At 36.7% G+C, this 24253-nt stretch overlaps 1 protein-coding gene across 5 annotated transcripts in view; it reads right to left on the minus strand.

Annotated features, from left to right (window-relative positions):
- The window catches only part of TP63 (tumor protein p63), a 214546-nt gene that overhangs the window by 12344 nt on the left and 177949 nt on the right, over positions 1-24253 (minus strand). For 3 of the 5 annotated variants that reach the window (XM_011381558.2, XM_011381554.2, XM_023525783.1), the window contains 6 exons: positions 16444-16630; positions 14443-14558; positions 13322-13431; positions 12518-12654; positions 9883-9965; positions 7200-7336 (listed from right to left, as the gene is read on the minus strand). In XM_011381558.2, coding sequence (XP_011379860.1) covers positions 7200-7336; positions 9883-9965; positions 12518-12654; positions 13322-13431; positions 14443-14558; positions 16444-16630 — 770 coding nt within the window. Of the gene's footprint in view, positions 1-1065; positions 1181-7199; positions 7337-9882; positions 9966-12517; positions 12655-13321; positions 13432-14442; positions 14559-16443; positions 16631-24253 lie in introns of those variants that run through there. The other 2 variants (XM_011381561.1, XM_023525778.1) reach the window with 2 other exon arrangements.

Genomic DNA, 24253 nt, shown 5'->3' on the forward strand with positions numbered 1-24253 from the left:
TTTAATGGAAAGAATAGATTCTCTAAACTCTTTGAGCCAAAAAAAAAAAAAAAGTTGATTTTAACATGTGTCTACTTGGACATCACATAAACAAAACATAAGTCTCCTGGAAAAGGAGCCTGAGCAATGTCAGCAATATGGCTAGTTTTATAGTAGGATAGAGGGATAGGAGCTCCAATCAAACACATTAATCATAGATTTGGTGAGACAATTTTGAACTCCATTTTAGGCACTGAAGAATGATATATAACTGCCTGGAACAATATTACTGGGGTGGTTTTACCCTCTTATTAAAATAACAAAATAGGTTTACTTGCCTTGTTTTCTAAACAACAGTTTGGGGATAAGTCTCCAGGGTTGCCATGAGCAAGGAGGACTCCTTATCACAGATGCTGACGTATGGTGGTAATTATGGGATTGACACAGCATTAATGAACTTAATAGGAGGGTACTAATAATGCAAGTTTTCAAAAGAATGAAAGAACATCCCCTACATTGGCTACTTATGGTAATTATCACTTCCCTGCCAGCAGTACACCTGACACTTTAGTTTGCTATTTGCAATATTACTGCATGACCAGCATTAAAAGAGCCCGAGTCTCTCAGTCACTTACAATTTACATATGCACAGACAATAATAACTTTGATCTCCTTTTCTTAAAAAGACATCTCAAGCTTGAGACCTGCTCTAAAGCTTCTTTTTGAGTTTTAGAAACACAACAGAAGGTAACAGAAAACAGTTCTAATAAACAACTTAATGCCCCTCTTCCCAACCTGAGTCCTTCCCTCCCAAGACACAACACAAAAGCTCACAAACACAGGGGTTCCTGACTGATCAACACTAGTTCTGAGGATACAGAATCTGCAGAAAATGTCCTTTCTTGTAAAGTTTTGAGTCCCTTGAAAAGATTTTCTCACTAGTGGCTGTGTGCTTTTGAGCAGTTGAGTCACTGAGCCAAAGTGTCTTCAAGTCCTACTAACAAAGGCTGGATACACATGTGTGCATGTGCACGTGCACACACACATGGAAACACAACACACAGCTCAAAATACAGAAAAGGGGCTCTAAGGGTACACTGATCGGTTTGTGGGGTTGGAATGTCTAAAGAAGACGTCAGATTGTTTCGGAGTTTCTCTCCGGGGCTCCACAAGCTCATTCCTGAAGCAGGCTGAAAGGAGACTGCAGAGAGGAACCAGAGAAAACAAAAGATGAAGGCTTAGGATTTCATATATTCAAATCAACTGAATACAGAAACACATCCTCCTACCTTCATGATCATAGTATAGATAGAATAGAATGCTCATAAAACTATTTTTGGTCCTTCCTCTTTATTGTCTTTTAAAATTAGAGATGACTTCTCAAGATTTTTATGAAGAATAAATTAGATAAAGTAGTGGTAATTAACCAGAAGGATCCAAATGACCTCTGGAAATTAAAAAAAAAAAAAAAAAAATGCTTTTTCCTAGATCTCTTCTGAGCCCAGGCTGGGGCCCAGGTTAACATTTTTTTTTTCTTTTTCTTTTCAAACTCCACAAGTGATTCAGTTGGGAACTACTGAGACAAGGCAGGTCAAAGTGCTTAGCAGAGTACTTGGCATACTGGACTCTATTGATTGAAAAAGGGAATGTAGAGACAAGAATTAATCCTTTGAAAAATGTTATCTGCGCAATTAAGATACCTCATTACTGTTCCTGCCTAGCCTAACTATGAGTGTGAAGAAATATGATCTTATCATTCTGGGGGCTGCACCATCATGCATTTGTAAAGGACTATTAATGAGTATTTTATATGTGCCCAGATTGTGATGGATAAATATCTTAATCCTTCAGTCACAAACTTGGCCTACAAATGCACATATCAAACACATGAAAGCAACGTTTGCATAATTAAGAAATCAATTATGTCACAAAGGTGTCAGGAACAAATCTCTTTATTATGCTAAAGGTTGTGCAACCCCCTGAACTATTTGGAAATTGTTTCCCAACTGGCTTCTGAATCACATTTTGTTACTTTTTGCAAAAGGATAAAGCCATTTTTACTTGGTTAGGGCTGAGATTCAGTAAATCATTTCATCAGCAAGAACTGGGATCATCTTTAAGAATATGCCAGGACACAAATTAGTATGGAAGTAATTACTGTCAACTAAAGAACTTTAGCTTCGACTTCTTGTTTATATGTTACATTTAGGACCACTTGTGGAGCAAGGACTGAATGAGACAACATGCAGAAATTGTGTTTTAGTTATGATATGAGTGCATGGACCATAGAGGTTCAAACTATGAGACCTAGAACTGAGACTAGTTCTGCAATAAGATGTGAAAATTCAGAAAAATGATCTAATCTATCCGAATTTAATTAATCTGAGTTTTTCCTTCATTATCGATACAGAGCTAATAAACTCCTGCCCTAACAACTTCTTAACATAGCTGTGAAGTCGAAAAACTTAACACTGAGAAAACCATGAGAGCCTGGGCAGTTCTATGACCTGTAAAGTAGAGCCACCTGAAATTGCCAATATTCATCTGTTTTGTTTTGTTTTTAATATATAAAACTGGCAATTTCAAAGAAATATTCTGGAAATGGTGAAGATTTCTAAATCAAGCTTAGAAATATGACATTAATCGTGTCTAGCGTTGAGACAGAGATCTGTGTCTTCTGTTCTTTCCTACATTGATGATCCTGAAAATATTGCCTTCTTCACCCCCAGATATGTGAATCTGAGGAAAAATTATCAACATTATTGAAGAAAATCATAGTCAAATGAGCTAAAAGAGATAGGACTTTACACTGAAACCACAAGGACAAATACCAACTGGCACAGAGTCCAAAAAAAAAAGGGGAATAGATGCTTGCTTTAGTCTTATTATCACAATCTTCTCAACTAATTAAGCAGACTAGAACACTGCAAAGAGCCGTGTCTTCCAAATCTGATTCTCATCTTGGCTTTATTATGAACTGGCCATGAAATCAATCAAAGGTATAGTTCACTGGGCTTCAGTTTCCTGAGCTGTGGTATGTTGTGTTAGTACTATGATCTTGAAGGTCCTGCTTTGCTCCAATACTTCTTGACTTGTATTACTAAAAAGCCGCAATCATCAAGTGACCATAAAGGAAATGAAGATACTAAGGACACCTTAAGTAGGTCACATTTTTGTACTAAAATTAAAATAAAGGAATCCTGAAGAAACTAAAAAATAATTTTCCATGGGAAATCAAGAGTTAGGCTAAGTAAAATTTTAATGATGTAATGTTGGCCTGAGATCAGGATGGAAGCCTCAGAGGATAAACTACAGAAAAAAATGAATAGAAAAAAAGTATTGGTCTACAGCACACAAAATAAAAGATTGCTAAAAAGGTCTCAAGTGGCTGCTGCAAAGCTGTCTTAAGAGCTGATGTTCCTTAAAAATATAAAGACTAGGCATCTAGTTCAAGAATAGGTCCAATTTGTTCTCCCACTAGATTCTGGCCTCCATAAACATAACTCCCATGTTTATTCCAATGTGAGCAAAGCAACTAAAATCAAATTTCTTTATAAATGGTAAAAAACCTATTTATTCCTGTAACAATTTGATTCACAAAAACAGTATAAAATTTAACCTCCACAAAGCCTATGATCATGAAGGTAATTGGGAAGGAATTTTTGAAAAAGGAAAACCATGCACAAATGAAAAGCAAGCAGAGAGAAACACGCAGTGAGAATCTAATAGAAGTAATTAAACTGAAAATATTTTACTGCCACCTTGTAGAAAGTGTATTCCCTTCCCACTAATTTTCCCTCTACTATAAAAAAAAGCACAAAATTGATTCCTTACCAGAATAAACTTGGCACTATGTTTTTGAAAAGGAAATCACAAGCTATTGTAGGCATTTCCAGGCTGATTTATTCTTTTCAAATGATTGCCAGAGAATTAGATTTCCGTTTTTCTTTGTCTAGTCATTCATGCTTTTTCTTGGAGATTTGCATGAAAATAAAAGAGCTGAAAAAAACTCAGCTGAAGAATACAGAAACTGGAGAATTTATATAGATGCATATCAATCATTGGAGAGCCATGTATATATAATGTAACAAAGGCATAATTAGACCAAAGGTCTATATTTTGCAAAGATTTCATTTGGCAGTCTGTTAGATTTCCATGCTTAAGTTATCACATCTGAAGTTAGCTCTTGTAGACTATAAGACAACAACTCAAAAGCATGCAATGATACTTTTAAATGGACACCCCAGGTAATTATGAGGCTATGAGTACCTCACTATTTATCTGTGGGCCACACGTGCAAAAATAGTAACAATATGTTGCTACAATCTTTTGGGCTCTTTAAAATAACATAATTTTAAGATGCATTTTCTTCTTTGATGAACTAGATTGTTTTATGAAATAAGAATTATAAGATAATTTCCCTGTAGAGCAATGCCAGCCAGTTAGGCAATAAACACTGGATAATTCATTATATGGGTATACCTGGCAATGTATTCTCATGTACGCCATGTAAACAAACACAAATAGCATATGCCCCCCACTGACTGAGGTAGATCATCCTGGCTTATAAAGTCTCTAAAACTATGACACAAAACTATTCTCCTTATTGTATGATATAGAGAAACTGTTTAAAATTGTCCTAATTTACATGATGCTGAGAATAAATTTCTAGACTTTCTTAGGATTCAAAAGATATTCTGGTTAGGAATTCACCACTAAATTGTAAACTGTGGGAAGGCAGGAGCCCCAAATATTTATTTGATAGAGATCTTTCTGATCTCTATCCTTAATGCTTTCATGTAACAGATCTTCACCAATAGTTTGTTACATGAATAAACTCAACTATTCCAGGCTTAGCTGATGATGGGGTTGTATCATTAACCATATTGTATGTCTGGATGGGCCTGCTTAATTTTCTTGAACATAAGAGTTAAAAACTACTCTTTTGTTAGATACTGAAACATCATCTTAAAAATCATTTCAGGATTTCCTAGAACCTCTTAATGCCTCTCTACTTTAAAATACGCATATTAGCTTCCAAATATTCCCATTAGAAAATCTGAGCCTCAAGAAGCAATGAAGGAAGAGTCATTCATTTATCTAGAACAATGACTGCAAACTACAGTGAATGGGTCAAATGTGGTCTATAGGTAAAAATGGTTTTTACGTTTTTAAATGGTGGGAAAATTCAAAAGAAGATTATTTCATGATTTGAAAATTATATGAAATGTGAGTTTCAGTGTCTATAAAATAAAGCTTTACCGTAACAGCTACTCTCCTTCGTTTACTTATTATCTGTGGTGGCTTCTAGGTAGCTGCAAGAGACCATATCAACCCGAGCCTATGATATTTATTACTGGTGCTTTACATGGGGGGAGAAAAAAATAAAAGCCAACCCCTGAGCTAGACGGTCAGACCTTTTAAATCACATCATTTAATAGGTATCAATTTAGCCTGACAGTACTCTTCCTGTTAACTGTGAAAAGGAGAGGAAAGAGGATCACAGAGCAGGTGGTTCAGCAAGATATGCTACAGCGTCATTCTTCTGAGGTCTTTTTGGCTGAGCCTAACATTTCCAGAGTGAACTGGAGGAAATTTGGGAGAGTTTCTTAATACCATGGCATGTTATATCTTGGGGAAGGCACTTATCGCCTTTGGGTCTGTAAATGATGTTACAGGTCTGTTTCTTTGATCTCTGTCATATAATTTATAAGAACTAAATCAGTTTTATACTTGAATATATTAACATAAATTTCTATCTGATATCCTAAAGAATCTACAGGATTGGCAATGGGAATTCTGTCTGAAACTTTGAGTTCTAATTCTCCTTTAGAATACTCTGTATCCCCAAGAAACCTCTTGATTAAACTTCCCACTCAGCCCTACTATAAAATCTTAAAATTATGATTTGTAAAACTTTCATGCTAAAGTAAATGGTGAGATCCCTTCCAGGCAAAAAAAAGATCTGAAATGCTGAAGAGTTGAAAGTCTTTTAAAGAAAGAACACACTTCCTTTCTATCCCTCTTCTGGCCACCCCACACCCTCTAGCCAACAGTTGCTCTGAGGACACCTCCTGACTTTCAGAGATGCGGTCCAACCTCCTCAACTGAATTTATGTTTATTTAAAAAAGAATAAAAAGCTCTCTTTGTTATACTTTCCATAGGTCTCTCTCTATAGTAGCTAATAATATATCAGAAAAAAAACACATATATTTATTGTAAAAAAACAATGCTCGCCTTAGGCAAGGTGGTTTTGGCTTCATTTCTTTTTGCCTGAAGAATAAAGTCAAATGTTTGAATTAACTAAATGGGCCCAAAATATGTACATTTGAAATATATCTGCAGAGACTCTGGCAATACTTCCAGTACACACATAGAATCTTAATTAAGCAAACAAGTGATTATTCTTAACCACAGAATGATAAATACAGAGTCCTGATTCACCAACTTCCCTTCCTTTCATAAGAGCTATTCAATTCTGATTAGTCATAAAACAATTAACATCATCAAAGATCCAAGAGTCAAGGTAAAAATTAATATATACATAGGCTGTATGTATATGTGGCTCCAAAATCTGGCCCAATTTATGCCAAAATGTATTGCTAGAAAACAACCTAGAACGGGGATGCTGAAACATGTCAGTGTGATGATCCTGGATACCTTCTGCATCCAGACATTTTCCCAATAAGCATGCACTAGGTCTTAGAATCCTCAACACAGCACTCAAGGAAGTCAGTTATGGTAAAACCTATGTGCTATCTATCTATCTCTATTCTATAACATTTTCCCAAAATGTGTGTACTTTCCCAAAAGTGGATTGTGTGCATCCCAGGAGAGGTACAAAACAATCCACTGGGATGAGAGAAGATTATGTGTTTTTAAATATACAAATTATTATTAGAATAGAGTGCATATTCAAAATTTGTATATTGATAGATGTGTATAAATGGGGTAGGAGAGAAGAGAACTAACTCTGTTAATGTGAGTTACTTTGTAATTCAGCTGTAATAGTTTGGATTGAATTTCAGAATATAGGTGCAACTTCTCAAAGGGAAAGTTATGATAAGAAACGTAGAAGGTTGCTGAAACTGAAACAGTGCCCCACACCAGTTCATCTGAACCTATGATGTTCTCATTTTCTTCATCATCCAACAATTACCTTACTGTTGACAGTCACTCTTACTAACGCCTCCTAAATCGACACATTTGACCCACTCACTGTTTTTGAAGTAAATGTTGGTGCTGCTGCTGTTGCTGCTGCCTGTATGTTTCAATCGTGTGCTGAGGAAGATACTGCATGAGTTCCAGGGACTCTTTGATCTTCAACAGCATTTCGTAAGTCTCACGGCCTCTCACCTACATAAAGGAGCAGAAGAGAGAAGGAAAAATGACAAGCTGTAGAAGTATCAGAAGGACAGTCAGTCTTCATTTTTTGTGGATTCTGTATTGATGCATTTTCCAACTTGCTAATATTTATTTGTAACATGAATATCAATACTCGCAACACTTCATGACGAAAAATTTGAGTCACCCGTGCACGTTCCCAGCTGAGGTTGGACAAGGCAACGCTCTGACTTCTTGTTTCAGTGCTTGTGCTATGAATAAGTGTCCTTTTCAAGGTCTGTTTAGTGCCACATTTTCCACATTTTTTTGTTGGTGAAATTTGTTTAAAATGGTCCCCAAGTGTAGTACTAAAGTGCCGTCTAGTGTTCTGAGTGTAAGAAAGCTGTGATGTGCCTTCTGGAGAAAACACAAGTTAAATAAGCTTCCTTCTGGCATGAGTTATAGCTGTTTGCTGTGAGTTCAATGTTAAGGAGTCAACAGTGTATATTAAATAAGGTGTCTCTGAACAAAGCACACATAAAACAAGATTAGATACTGATCGGTTGCTGAAAATGCTGTGACCAGAGGCTCATAGAAACCTAATCCAGTATTTCCCCTCACAATTTGGGTCTGTATTTGCTGGTACAGTGTTCACAGTGGCTTTATAAAGCATTAACTATAAAAAATGACAAAAATTACCTTTAACTGTCTCTGGAAGGACACAAGATTTCAGCTGGGGAAAAATATATTTCTCTCTTTAAGAGAGTCTCTTAAAAGCTTTAATAAGCATGAGCAGGGCCAGGACAGAGTCAGGCCAGGCCAGAAGGGCACGCAGGGCCCTGAGAGTGACAGCCTATTTACGTTTTGTACCCTAGGAACTTCAGTTGTCTCATCCTAGTCCCCTCCCTAGGTATGACAGCCATAATTTATCAGAATTCAGAAATGGAAAGATTTTCTCTACCTTTTGTTGGGTTAACTCCTACTCATCCCAGCTCTGGAATCACCTCTGAAAGGTTTTGTTGACCTCACTTTTAGGCCATTTCTGTTCTTCCTATGTGTTCCCACGGTACCATGCCTAGCTCTACTGAAACAAATATTTCATTATATTGTGCCTATTTATCTCCTCGATAGAAGGCATAACTTTGAAGGTAAGAACTGTATCCTACTGATCCCTAAATGTATATTTGCCACTCAACAAATACCATCCAAATTCAACTTCTGTTAAGAGTTTTTTTTTCTTCACACACTTGGTTTGGCTAATTCTTCACTACATATATGATATAACTGATTACAGGGTACCTCCTTCACTAGTACAAATTGTTATTTCATTAAAAAACAGCTTTTCAAGTGGTTCCTATTTCAGCAGCTGAAAACATTAAGTTTTTCTGGAATACAGTTAACTCTGAACAACATGGGATTAACCTGCATGGGTCCATTTATACACATTTTTTAAAAAATAAATATACAATTAGCTCTCTATATTCCCCCAGTTTCACATCTATGGATTCAACCTACCTTGGATGAAAAACAGTATTTTTCTTCGGTGGTTAGAATGTGTGGATGTGAAGGGCTGAATCTATGCATTGCTCTACACCATTTTATATAAGGTCTTGAGCACCATCAGATTTTGGTATATGTGGTGGAAGGGAGGAACCACTGTATTTAGTATATCAGGATAATGTTTAACTTAAAGTTCACAGGTCAGATTCCGTATGTAGTCTGAGAGACAAGACACTGAGAATCTTAGCTAACTCACTGTCTGATTGTTCTAACAGTAAACAGTCTATATCCCTGATGGTCAGGGCCCAAAGAAGGTAGGGAAGTAGGTATGGCACACCCAAACCTGTTGAGTTGCTTTAGCTTCAATCCCAGGGTGCCAGTTCCTACTCACATCTGGCCCTGTTTGCCTATATCTCATGTCTGTTTATGTGGCATCAAGGGCTATATTGGTTATCCAAACTTTGTAGCCACTCTAGACGGCAAAGACCTAAGGTAATAAGAATTCAACGAACTGCAACCATAGTCTAAAGAAGGGCACTTTAGAGACTTTGAAAGGACTAATATTTCTTGTAGAAATGAACACTAGTCCAACTCAATGATCGGGCCGAGTCTCATGGTCATTCACAGATATGTGAGGAGTCTACCTTCCTTGGCTTTCTTTATAGCACTCTCTAAAAGAAATCATAGTCAACTTTCTATCACTGTTGTGTGATCAACTTTGGAAAGTCTTCTGACAAGGTTTTAGTCCTAAATTGGTTCGGCCATGTTATCTAGGATAATCTTATCGTCCTTAAATAATGAAGAACAAATTAATTTTAAATATTTAGGTAAGAAAAATTCTATTAGGAGAGTAGCTTTTAAGAGGGGAGCGGTAAGTAGAGGAGCCTACGTTATTAATATTTTTCAAAACTGTGGAAGGATGGGATAAATTCCTGATTTTTCGAAAAATATATTTTTTCTCTGTGTTATCTCACTAGCCCCCATAGCTTCACTGTCACAATCAGAATATGACCATAGAGTAAAAGCTCATTCAAAGAAGGTAAAAATGAAATAATCATGAATACCCAAGGGAGACTCACTGGTAAGTATAAGAGTTCATCATCTGGAGATCTTCGTTTCTTGATGGATGTCATCTGGATGCCATGAGTATTCTGACGAAAAGCTGGTAGAGAAAAGTGCAAGTTTTATCCTGGGAACATTTCTGAAGCAATAATACCTTTACTAAACAGACAATAGCACCAGCAATACTGTGAGATTAGAGTTTCTAGTTCTAAGCATCCATTTAATTGGGGATAATTGGATTTTTTTGCACATAGAGGGCAAACCTAACAATAATGAGGTGGGGGTAAGTAAGGAAGAACGAGTGAAAGGAAGAAACTTGGGATGCTGGGAAATGGCCTTTGGCTTAAGTCGTGCTGCAGGAATCCCCATGTCTTACTGGCCTGTATCTGTGAACGGCTGTTAAGGAAAGGAAGATAAATTGGTTTTATGTTTTATTTTTCAGGTCGTTTATCTTCCAAGGCGGTAAATGCATACTGTAGAGGTAGTCTTGCCAATGCATTCAGCCTTGTGCATTCAGCTCTCCCATGTTAATATTGCATCTCGTAACTTCTGATGAGCAGTCTCTCTTCCGAGGACCTCAGTTTTCTCCTTAGTAAAATAAATGAATTAAGCTCATAAATCCCTGTGGTTTCTAAAATTAGAAACTATATCCAGGATCCAGGGTACAGAGATGATCTTTCTAGCAAAGTTCAGATCGTCCATTTTTACTGAAATTTACTGATTTGTAGGTAACTTGAGGTGCGTGGGAAAGACTATAGGAACTATGCCACAAGCTGACTCAGGAGCAAAGTTAGGGAGGAAATCTAATTATGTTACTTATAATATATTATTATATTTAACATTAAATTACATAATTTATATCATACATATATTTAAGTCATAAATGATAATATCATATATCTAAATTACACATATACGTAGATAATTTTTTGAAGAATAATCAGTGAAAGAAAGAGCCTAACAGGAAGGACAAATCATATTGAACACTTAGAAGTTGATGGTGACTGGTCGTCATAACATTCTGTGGTTCTCCTGTAAAACGCAGTATCATTTCTATTTCTTCTGGACACTAAGTAGTAATTAAATTAATTTTTTCATGAAATAAGTCATAGCGTGGTCTATTTTGAAATATTTGTTGTAGTAATAGCAAGTTTCTGTAAGACACCTAGAATCTAATCTCACAAGTTAGAAGCACATGTGGATCAGCGGTTTTCATACTTTGTTAGCTAGAGGGCTAGGCCTTGGGAGGTGGTGCCTAATGGGTGGTTGCGAGCAGAGCATGGAGCCACCGCCCCCAGCTCCCGTTCCCTTCGACCAGAGCAGGTCCGCTTTCATCTATTTTGTATTGCATGATCCTTGAAATATTTCATTTTCGAAAAAGCTTTCACTGCTTAACAAAACAAGTTTGAAAACAACTGACCTCACTACAGATAAGGTAACTAAGGCCTCAAGAGGTTCATAGATGCTAAGACTCAATGAAATCCAGATCTGTATATTCTCTAGACTGTCTGTACTTTATGAAATGCATTCTTAAATCTCACCGTTCCCATAGACTGATGAAGCAGGCAGATGTAGTTTTAGCCCTCATGCTCAATAACAGAAAGATAAACTAATACCAATAAGGCTAAGATCCTGGTTCTAAACCAGTTAGCATTACAGTCACCTGGAGCGCTTACTAAACACAGACTGCTGAGCCTCACACCAAGAGTTTCTGATTCAACAAGTCTAGGAACTAAGAATTTGCATTTTTACCCAGTTTCCAGATGATGTTGATGCTACTGGTCTGGGAGTCACATTTTGAGAATCTCTGCGACTAAGAAATCCTCACAATGACTATTTGCTTTTGTCAAGTTAACAAAGGGAGAAGATGAGAGAATTAAAAATGTTAATCGAGCCACTTTCAGAGATGCAATATGCTGCTCAGTCCTGCAGCGAGGCCAGGAAGACACCTTCAGAACAAAAGAAAATTTCTGCTGGATTGCTAACAACTCATTTCTCACACCTGTGGAAGGGGAAACAGGAACCAAGAGTCATTCTCTATGGCTAAAACCATGGGGAACCTCTGGATTAAAGGCTAAGAACTGCCAGCTGTCCTTTCACTCTACAATGTCTTACCTTTTCATACTACTTATGCTTCCCCTTCCTCACTGTATGTCCATATCAAAGGAAATGGAAACTAAAGAATGACATATAAAATGAATTCCCTGAACACTCAGGGTCCTTCTCACTGCCTTTACTCTTGTCTCTCCTACTGCCCCTCTCACTCTCTGCCTCTGAGAGGACACCACACTCTATCTATGGAGTGTTACTCTTTTCTAATAAACTTTTCTTTTGACTCAAACTTCAGCGTGTGTGTTGAATTCTTTCTACATTCTCTGCCAAAGGACCCTCTTCTCTCGGTGCAGGGCTTGGTCGACCCCTACCAACTTGGGGAAATTTGCCCTGTCCTGCATCAAAGCTGCAGTGAATACCTTGAGTCCACCTGAACACCTCCATCAATGCCGTAGCTGTTCCCACTGGCTCTGGGGCCTTGAGTCACACTTGTCCCTAGAGACCTTAAGTCTTATTATATAGCTTCTCAAATATCACTCCGTTAACCCCATATCTAGAGAAGACTTAACCCTACCCCATTTGGCCACTACAGCTACTTACGGCGCTTCGTACCATCACCGTTCTTTGTGCTGTCCGAGACTTGCTGCTTTCTGATGCTGTCTTCATCGGCCTTCCTGTCTCTTCCTGGGCAAGCACAGATCCGAGCCTCAAAGCAGCGTCGGCCCAGGACTTGCCCACTAGAAATTAGAAAAGAAGGGAGGAAAAAGTCAAACTAAAAGAATTTTAAAAGTCTCCCGAAGTTCTCCCATTTTCATTTCCACTGCTGGCCATCACCAGTCCACCACCACCACCAGCTCAGTCATGGCTGCTTTGAGGATGGACCCAAAAGCACTTGGCACAACACAAAAGTGCTTACATGCCACAAGCAATATTAGTAAATAACATTCCATTTGTTCTGCAAAGAACCTCCAAGCCATTAGCTGAACAGCTGTATTTAGCTACATATTTTGAAGGAAACTTGAGTTAAGCCAGTGGATGTCTCCGGATAAAATCCCCTTAGGCAGCCCAGACTGACTCAAAGAAACTGTTAAATGCCTTGGGGGCCACATGAAAACAAACACTGTCTAATCAGAAACTATTCCAGTTAAATGTCAAGAATTCAGGTATGAAGTGACTTGCATGCCTTCCCTCTGTTTTTTTCCCTCCATGTTTACCCACCCCGTTTTGTCTCCACTTTCTTAGATCTTTTATGTAAGTGTTTGCAGCAAGGATTTAAAGCACAAAAGACAAAATCAAGGGTAGTTCTCTGCTGTACTGGCAAAGGTAATGATAAAGCAAACACAATTTCACTTTGCCCTCTGCCCATGTATTTTGCAGAATGGCAATTCTGCGTATGCCACTTACTCTCTGGTTTCCAGAGTAACAATGATTAAAATTGGACGACGGTTCATCCCTCCAACACAACTGCTGTTGCACATGAAATTGTACAAGACTGTTGTGAATTCAGTGCCAACCTGAACACGGGGGGAAAAAAGAGTCTGTGTTAACAATAATTTGATCTGATATTCTTCTTTCTTAGTTCTTCCCTCTATTTAAGTCTCTCCACCTCTGATAAAGGGATATGCTTTCTTCTAGGAAGAAAAGCTCTAAAGCTCATTGTAGATTCCTTTTTGCCTTGACTCTTAGGAAGCCTAAAGCTAATGTTTGAAACATTGGACTCTATACTAGGTGAAATAGGCTTTAAAAAATAATCATTTTTGACCCTATTCATTTATGAGTTCATATATGTATCACCAAATTCAAACAGGCTTCATCAAATATGTGAATGAATATCACTGTAAAGAGAGAGCTGAAAACATTACTAAAAATAACAGCAATGCTCCAGGGATATTTTCTCTATGTGGATAAAACAGTATAACATAAATGTGAAGGTACACCTTCATAAATAACACTCCTCTGGAACTTATACGGTCCTCAGCATTCAATCCAGTCCAAAGTGCCCACCTATGGATGATACAACTGAAGTCCGGAGAGGAAGAGTCACAGCTAAAGGTTCACACAGCAAGCCAGCAAACCAAGACTCTGGTCTCACTATGCCAGTGTTCTGCTTTTCCAATCTGCCACCTGTCCATCCATTCAAACTTCAGCTAAGAGATCCCTCTCAGAGTCTCCCATTTGCAGGCTAGTGTAGGACTACTTGCATCCAGTATTGGTACACATTTGCTACCAGTTCAATTGCCGGTTAAATTCTCTGGATGCGATAAGGTCATGTATTAACCCAATTTCAAATTCAATTATTATTAGCCTTTAAGATAGGGACATGGGCACAGAGCCATGTTACCAAGTTAAGTCAGTACACATTTAGAAGTTTTGAAGGAGATAGAAAAGCAGTATGTGAAGAAATGAAGAGAAGAGATACAAAAAGGTTACATATTTGATGACAAGAACTAAGAAACAGACACTGGAAACACATTTGTCACTGAAATTAATCCTCTCCCAACTCAGCCCAGTCCTTATCTTTTTACCTGGGGTGGCTCATAAGGTACCAGCACACTCTGTCTTCCTGTGATAGGGTCTTCTACGTACTGGGCATGGCTGTTCCCTTCTACTCGAATCAAATGACTAGGAGGGGCAACCTGTCCTGTAGAACAGAGAAGGACGAGATAGTTAGTTCTTCACCCTCGAAATAAAGCAAAACAAAACAAAATGAAACGGCATGGACATAATGTTGGTGGCCAAAGGAACGGTTTGTTTAATAGTGAAAATATACATCCTTGAAAAAAGGAACAGATTCAATTGCCAGATACCTACTACATGAAGGTGTCACAACCTTTTTAGCAACAGAAAGAAAGGACTGGAATATGCATGTATATTTCAGAAGACAGTTCTATATTTAAGGTCAATGAATCAAGCTTTTAGAGAACTCTATGAATATATCTCTGACTGGATCCATAGAAGAGATTTTGCTAGCTTATGAAAAATGGAAGGAAAAGAAACAAGTTAATTTAAAAAATCAGCTTGAGAAATTCTATCCAAAAACTGATCAGCAAAAATAAGAGGCAGCAGATGGCAAGGACATCACTTTCACTTTGCCTATTCTTTTCTCCATCCGAAAGTCTCTATCTTTAGACCTTGCTTTTGGTCATCTATTATGCTGGAAGAGCCAAAGGTTAGAAGATACGAAAAGAGAAACGAGTTTTAAAAAAGAGTGTAGGCGAAGTTTCACAAAACGGCAACACTGGACTGGGCTCCAAAAGGAAGAAGCTGATCCAAGAATTGGGAACCATAAAGGTGTTCTTAACCTTTGACCGCATATTACCATTCCACAAAAAACTGATATTTAATGACAGAAAAAAGCTAAGTGTGTCGAGATGCTCTCTGAAACATCATCTGTTATGGCAAAAACTAAAAACACCTATTATGTCAAACATTGAGAAAAAATAAACAGTTATGCCACCTTGATGGATCAAGGGCAGTTATGGAAACTTACAACGAAGCCTACCTATAAGAAATCATCTTTTTGGCGTATTGTTAAGTGAAAAGCAAGATGCGAAGGTATGGATAATGAGGCCATGTAGAAAAGGACTAGAAATTAAACTACATTTTCTCTTTTTAAATTTCTATCCCCTCTCTTTCTTTCTCCATTAATTTTCCTCTACTATCTATTAATTCTCCACATTCACACGTTTTAGCTACCAACCAATTTTTACATTTTAAATATCTATATTTTTTTATGCAAAGTATCCTAATTCCCAACCCTCATCATTCTTTGATGAATCCTTATACATTTTCCTGCCCTTTCTCTTCACCTTTTTGTGTTCTTAGATTCCATTTACAGAACCTCAGAATATCGAATATTAGGGAATCCTTGGCAATATTGAGCTCTTCTGTAAAGCTATCATCAGATCTGAGGCTCAGAACATAAACATGGATACAGGGCTTAAACGTGGCCCCAAGAAACTTGCTCCCTGATGCCTTGTCCTTCACTTTACTGTCCCCCTCTCCAGCTTATGTTGCAGATTTCTATTTACCCCTCTTGCCTACTATTTATCTTCATTTCTTTTTATTATTTTCTACTATCTTCTATTTTTTCATATTCCTCACCTTCCTCCTACTCTTCTAGCTCTCCATTCAGTTAGTCAGGCCTTGACAATCACTTTGGAAAGGACACTAAAGCTAGATTCCCTAGCCTGGGCTGAATGTGCCAGATGACCAAATGCTATCTTGTTCTTCTTACACGCGAGCATAAATAAAGAAAAGAAAAAAAAGAGTAAGGAAGCAGTAGGGCATAGAGAGGCAAGTTCAGGTTATCTAGTAATTATCAATATTAAATTAAATAGTTCAATCGTTGTGAGATCCATAAATTTATTGATCATTATTTTCACTTTATCAGCTAAAATGGTAGAGTGAGCTGCCATCAGATTGCAGAGTTTGGAACCAGATAAATGGGCTCCAAACAAATATCTTCACAGAAGCTCTAGGGTCTAGAAGCTTAGGTGAACATCACAGAATCCTCTTCTTCTTACCCTCATTGAATTCACGGCTCAGCTCATGGTTGGGGCACCGTTTAACCACCTCGGTGACATGCTCAGCTTTCTTGTAGACGGGCATGGCACGGATGACAGCGCCCTGAGGAGGTGGGGTCATCACCTTGATCTGGATGGGGCATGTCTTGGCAATTTGGCAGTACAGTTTCTTCAGTTCAGTGGAATACTGCTTAGAGATGGGCCAGAGGTAGAGAGAAAGAACCAATGGGAGATATTGTTACATTCTGAATCAGAGCAAGGAAAATATGTCCACATTTTACGGCCTTTATAGCTGCACATTTACCATTGGCTAATATATGCATGACATCTAACAATCTTATTAGAGTGAGTTAAATTCATTAATCAAACTAATACATTTTTTTCTACTTTAAATAAAATCCAGTGTTTACAAAAGGTTTCGCATTTATCAAAACACATTTACAGCATTATCTCCTATTCTCTTTAGAATGAAGAAACTCGGTCTCGGAGGGGTTTAAATGATTAATACCATGAACAGCTTTATAGAGTACCAGATGCTAAATGGAAAAAACAATGTTCACATGAATTGAGCTATATTCAACAGATTATAATTAATCCTACCCATACAATATTCTAGAGAGACACACAGGAATTAGCGTTTATGGAAATTTTTTTTAAAAATGGAATGTCTGGCAGAGAGTGAGGTGATTTTACCCAAGGTCAACCAGCTACAAAACTGCAAAGCAAAACTCCCCCAAACTGCCACAGTTATCTTCTAATGTTACAGCATAAGAGAACGGGAAGCGGCCATTTGGTCCTGTACTCCCATAAAAAAAAAAAAAAAAAGGACTGGCTTAATGTAACAGCAAATCATGGCAGCAAAACGATCAAGATGGAGATCTTTTCACTCACAAGTGAGTGAAACTTTTCCTGCCCACACTTCCTTTGCAGGAAGAGGAAGTTCAGTGGTTGGTTGGTTGTAGAATTGGCAAAATAGAACTGAGAAAGCAGGAGACCTAGAACCTAATAAAAAAAAAAAGTCCTATCCTGTGCAGCTTTCCCTTCTCACCTCTGAACCAGTGTAGAAAGTCTCCATTCTAATCCTTATACTATATTAAACTTTAGCACTCCTGTTCTCTAGGTCAGTACCCCGTCACTGCATTCCTACTCACTCTGATGCTGGGAGTAAAGCCATCCGGGCACTAGAATTACCAGCCAAGAGAGGGCACCTAGTAACACTCACCCAAACAAAGGTAAACACACACACAGGTTGTAATCACAAGTTAGCAGTGACATCCTTCCAGGGGAAAGAAATGGGGAAGCAGGAGACAGAGTAGCAAAAGGGAATCATTATTGATACGTTCCAACCCAACTTGAACTAAAAGCGAATGTCCTACTGAAAAGCACATTTAAAAATAAGTGCTTTATTTCTTCCTTTTCAAATACAATATGTAGTTAAATAACCTTCCTTTATTCCCTAAATATTTCAGTAATTGAAATTTTCAGGCAAAGTTTTCCCAACACTAGAATTATATTGCATAAATAGTTCTCCATGCCCACAGGTGAAGGATTAAATATAGCAAAAGGGTTTTCAATAGCTTGAAGAAATAGAAGGTATGTCAAAAAATGAACCACAAAAATAAAATTCTACTTGGAAGCACTGATTGAAGTCTCGACAGATATTTTTGCTCTAGTGTTTTTAACCAATGACTTTAAAAACAAAGACATTGTCTTAAGACATGTTAAAAACTCAGTTTTACTGAGAACTCCAAGAAAATAAGATGTATTTTTAGTTAGGAGATGTATAATCTAACCATGAGTTTCATAAGACGCACCTTATGAAAGATGACTGAAAAATAAGTTTGTCAGCTAACACCTGAAGGCAAATAAGGCACCCATCCAAGTATGTAAAGATTGCAAAAAAAAAAAAAAAAAGAATGATAAGTGTTCAGAGGAGGGCAGTTAAGAGAAACATTCCATTTCAATAATTGATATATTATAAATGAAACTTGACAGACTAAAATATAAAAGTACTAAAAATAAATTTAGGAATTATCAGGTGTTAATCTTTGCTCATTCCCAGGGAAGAGAGAAAGAAACCTAATTTCTGAGCTTAAATAATGACAAATAATAATAGCTTTACCATTTTCTGAGTTCTGCTATAAGAAATTTAACCCTCACATAACCCTATGAGGAAGGTATTATAGGTATATGACCTCTTATCTGAAACCCCTGGGGTCAGATGTTCCAGAATCCAATATTGTTTAGATTTTAGAAAGGGAGTAAAAGTTCCTATAGCATATATTATAAACAGCTCCGGCAAGATTTAGGGCAGTGTCCTCAAATCAAACCTTAATGCTTCTGCAAAATTCATGAATATGAATTTGGGAAAGACTATAAAGCTTCAAATTCAGGTTGGATTTCACTACCAAACAAATTTGGCACAAACTTATAGGACATTAAAACAAAACAAAACCAACTTTTGGTTTTCAGAGCTCTTTGAATTTCAGAATTGCAGATAACAGATAATGGATAGGTATTACCCCCATTTTATAGATAAGAAAAAATTAAGGCATAGAGAAGACTTGCCTGAGGTCACAGAGAAGAGCTGGTTAGCAACCAGTATATAAGATGATCCTCCTCCTATAACAGCCCCTCATCTTGCTAGTCTCTTGGTTCAGGGGTACAAATTTTTATATTTTCACATTTTCCTAATTCCCAATAACATGGCTTTTTGAGTCAACTTAAAAGGTATGCAATCTTTTCTAACATTAAAATACAGCTCAAAAGTGGTCTACTTAACATTCAAAATTCCTATTTATTTCTTAGTATAATAATGTTTGCTCATTTAATTGCAGCGAGAGGCAGCAAGTGATTTAAGTGAAAAACCCTGGACCCTAGTATCAGCTTTCTGTCAGGACTTCTATTACTGAGCTGAGGAATTCACGAATAAGGCCCTTTGCGTTCTGGCACCATCTCTTTTATCCTTTCTTCTCACCCACCAAACACACACACACACTTCCCACCCCACATTCTACCCATACAAACCTCTTAATGCCTCAAACACACCAGATGTCCATCACCCACAATTCAAACATGCTACTCCCTGTCTGAAACATCTATGTTTTTCTTCTGTTCTCCACACCATGCCAGACCAATTTAGCTACTTTTAAATTTTAGTGCTGAGAGTTTCATATTGAACAATTCTAAATGCAGACCAGGGCCAAGATACATTCTGATTACTGCTTCTGGTTAAACTACCAGGCCTGCCATTCATTACTAGAGGGACTGAAGTAGTCTGGCAGGGTCAGTTCTTTACAAAGCCAAGCTTCTGCTTACTGTATTCATTTGCTAATTGGTTCTGTGATGATGTTTAATATATTTCCAGTGCTAAATTCAATCTTCCTGGCTGATAGTGTATTTATAATTCCTTAAACTCCTCCAAGTCCTTATTCCTTACAAAATAGCCAGTATCATTTCCACCAAATTTCCAGGCTTCTGCAAGATTATAAAAAAATGGAAATCTGATTTATGCCAAGACTTTTAAATACCCTAGTGATTCAAGCCAGCAGAAACTGCAAACTGGAACACATCTGGCTTCTTTTAATGTCTCTCTCTCTTTCTTTCTGGGACTTCCAACATTCACCTCTAAAATGCTTCCCAACATTAATTTGTGATTCTTTAAATCTCAGGCCTAAACTTCTTCTTTTGGGTGTCTGTGCTTTATTTTGTTTTAATCAGCTTTAAGGTATAATTTACCATTAGTTTTTAAGGGTATACGTTGATGACTTTTGACAACTGTACATACTTGTATAACCACTACCACAATCAAGGTATAGACTATTTCCATCCCTTCTTTTCCCTTCCTCCTAACCGCTGTCCTCCCCCCCCCCATAAAAATGATCTTACTCCCCCTTGTAGTTAATCCTCTCCTCAAACTTTTCCCAATCAGGTATCTGTTTCCTCTCACTGCACTTTGCCTTTTTAGAATTTTATTAAAACGGAATAATACAATAGGATAGTATACAGCAATAAAAAAGAATGATATCTTGCCATTTGCGACAATATGGATTGACCTAGAGGGTATTATGCCAAGTGAAATAAGTCAAGCAGAGAACGACAAAGACCATATGGTGTCACTTATATGTGGAATCTAAACAAAACCAACCAAACAAACAAAAACAAAACAAAACAAAAATAGACTCATAGAAACAGAGACCAAAGGGATGGTTACCAGGAGGAAGAAAGTGTGGGAGGGTTGATGGGTGAGAAGGGGAAGGGGAATACAGTTAATAATATTGTGATAAGTTTACATGGTGATTATATTGTGTCAAATACATAGGTCATCTTGAGCAGAATTGATATCATAGCAATATTTTATCTTCTAATCCATGAACATGATATTTATCTCCATTTATTCAGAACATCTTTAATTTCTCTCAGGGATATTTTGTAGTTTTCAGTGTGCAAATCTTACACGTCATTAATATTTTAGACTTTTCCCTATGCATACTAACACACACAAATTTATACAAACTGGGGTATATAGAGGTGTTTGACATCCTCTTTTAATTTCACATATCATGACTATGTTCAAATTTAAAAATATAATTGTAAGTGTTTGTAATTATAGTATTAAAAAGGGATATATCATTTAATCATGCCTCTTATGTAGTATAAATTTTACTCCAGTTTAAAAATATTAAATATAACATTGCAGAGCACATTTTAGCACAAAAAGCTTTAGTACATAAATCAGTTTTAGCTGGATCTCTTGAAACTGAATAGTTCAGTCAATGCACATTTGAGTGTTGTAGAGAAGTCTGAGGTCAATTTGAATTTTCTTCCTTTAAATTAAGTAAACTGCTTATTTCTCCCTGGATCCTTGACAAATTTTGTTTCCTTATTTTGTTTTGTTTTATTTTAAATAAAAATGTTTCTAAGTGTATTCTTTTTTTTTTTCTTGAAGTTACTTAGAAATTGGTGAGCTCTTTGAACTTAAATGCTTAAACTCAATTTTTCTTTTCTTTTTTTACTTACATTTTTGTTCCTTCTGTTCTTATTAATTTCAAGGACCATGTAAGTCTTACTTTTGATCCCCATTCTCTTCTATCCTCCATGCATTTTATCTACTCAGACAATTAATTGCTAGCATCTTTTCCTTTTGTTTGCATTATAGGAAAGCTTCTTGAGTTTGTTTTTCATATTATGCATATGGTTTTCTGAAATTAATTCTGTTCTATTCCACTATAAATAATTTAATTTCTTTTCTTGCATTTCAAATGTCCATCCTTATCTTCCTTATCTCCTCTATCTCCTTTTGCCCTTATCCAGTCATCTTTTCATCAGAGCCTGATCTAGGTTTATTATTTTATTTTCCCAATTTGTAATGCTTATTTTTCATTGCTTTGTACTGAAGCAATCATCTAAACATTTTTCTAGTTGCTAGGATGCTTTTGCTTTCTTTGGTTCATTAAAATAATGTTCCCTTATAATTATCTATTTATTTTTTTAAATATAGGCTCTTAATTTGCTTCTGTAGTTTTCCATAAATATAGCAAGATATAATCAGAGCTAGTATTTGTATCCCTCATGTCTTTTTGACATTTTTAAATTCAGTTCCATAAGCCTTTTAAATAATAAAATTGCTACAGGATTCTGTCAATAGCTTGAGTTTCCAATTTAATGAGGCATTTTTTTTTCTTGGAATTTATAATATTTTAATGGAAAGTTAAGAGTGACTACATTAGAATCTGCTTATTAGTTGCCATTGTAAATGTGGAATTAGATCTATCTCATTTGAACATCATTCAATAATTATGGAAGAAACGTATACTGAACACATATTTTATGGTTCTAAGTCCTCTGTTCTATACAAGAAGTAGAGAAAAATAAGATTTTAAAAAACCCGGACTATAAGAACTTATGCATCCTCACTGTGTAGAACAGTCCTCAAAACATAAAATTAATTAAAAGAAAAAATATTCAGTCTTTACCCTCAAGTTACTCAGTTTAGAGGCAGAGTGAAACACAAACACAAATATACTGGGTATAACAGAGGTATGTAAAAAGAGTTATGGAGTTATAGAGGATGACAATTAACTACTAGTTAATAAATTTGATATTTATTGAGCATTTTATTCAAGGCTCTGTTTTAGGTTCAGAAATTCAGCAATGAACAAAGCAAAGTCCATGTTCCAAAGGTGCTAACATTCTAAAATTAACAAATAAAGATGATGCCAGATGGTAATACATGCTATAAAGAAAAGAAAATCAAAGTAAATTTAAAGGAGATAAAGAGTCAAAAGCCAGGAGTTGGGGAGCTGAGAAGGATATTATTTTATCTAGGGTTTTCAGAGACGGATTCTTTGATAACTTATATTTTAAAAAAGATCTGAAAGAAGCACTGGAGTGACCCATGCGTATACTTGGAAAAATAATGTTCCAGTTACTGGAGACAGCAAGTATTAATGTCCTGGGGTGAGTATGTCTGTCATGGAGGCCAGTGTCACTGGAAAACCAAGAGCGAAGACGATAGTAGTGGGGGATACAACAAGAAATCAGAGAGAAAATGGGGCCCAGATCACGTAGATCACATAAGGCCAGTGTTAAGGACTTCGGCTTTCCTTGATATGAGATAGAAAGCCACTGAACAGGTTTGAGAAGGTGGCATGATCTAATTTGTATTTAATAAGATTCTGGCTGTTATGTGAAGAATTGACTTTATGAATCAAAGATGGAAGTAGGGAGACTGATAAAGAAGCTATTGCAAATAATCCAAGTAAAAAATGAGAGGGGCTTAGACCAGCTGTGGAATTGGTTGAGAAGCAGTTGGTTTCTGGATATATTTTAAACAGATTCACTGATGGATCGGTTGGAGATAAGAGATAAAGAGAAAAGTAAATGTATTCCACTAGAGAAGAAAGTTTCATAGAAGTAGTGATATTTAAACTAGGCCTTAAAAGACAAAAAAAGGATCATCCATCGACTAGACGATGCACCCAAGAATGGGAGTAAGGGAGAGCCAAGAGGCAGAAAGCAGACTTTCCATGAAGAGAGAACATCATGAATAGAAGCAAAGGGATGTTGACTATGGTTGAAATATAGATGAGCTGGGAAGAGGAGGAGGTGTAGAGTAGAAAGCAATGAAGCTGAGCAAGGACAGCAGTTACCAGACTCTGAGGAGCCTTGGATGTTACAAGAGACAGGTGAACTCTTCCAGCAGGCAAAGAGTCACTGGGGATTATAAAGCAAATCTATTCAGTTCTATATATTAAGCAAAACAAATATAGTAGAAATGAGACTGGAGCAAAGGAGGAAGAAGAATGACTTATCAGGGACTATTCAGGCAATAAACCAAGAGAAGTAGAACAAAAAGGTGGAAAGATGGAAGAAGTGTTTTGGACTTAGTAAAAGTCAGTCTTCAATAAATGAGGGTTAGTTTTAACACAGGGCTCCCAATATTCATTAGCAAAATGAGATCTGCCTTAATTGACAAATAGAAAAAAGCAAAGACAATTAATTTTAATTCTAGACAAAGAAAATAAAACAACATGAGGTAACACTGGAATTAATAGTTTCGTTGTGAAAGAAAAGGGCTTAGTTTTCAAAGTCAAGAGCATTGGAAAAGGATTCTTACCCAACAGCAACAACAGTAAGGAACATTTACTGGACTAGGGGTCAAAAGACAAGATTTAAATTCTGCCTTTTCTATTCTTTCCCTATTTATTATTCAATCCCTTGACCTCTCACAATTACAAAATTAAAAAATATACATATTTAATCATACAATATACATCTCGGAATGGAGGAAAAAAATTACAAAGACCAA

Source organism: Pteropus vampyrus, unplaced genomic scaffold (genome assembly GCF_000151845.1).
Source record: "Pteropus vampyrus isolate Shadow unplaced genomic scaffold, Pvam_2.0 Scaffold14, whole genome shotgun sequence".
Lineage (NCBI taxonomy): Eukaryota > Metazoa > Chordata > Mammalia > Chiroptera > Pteropodidae > Pteropus > Pteropus vampyrus.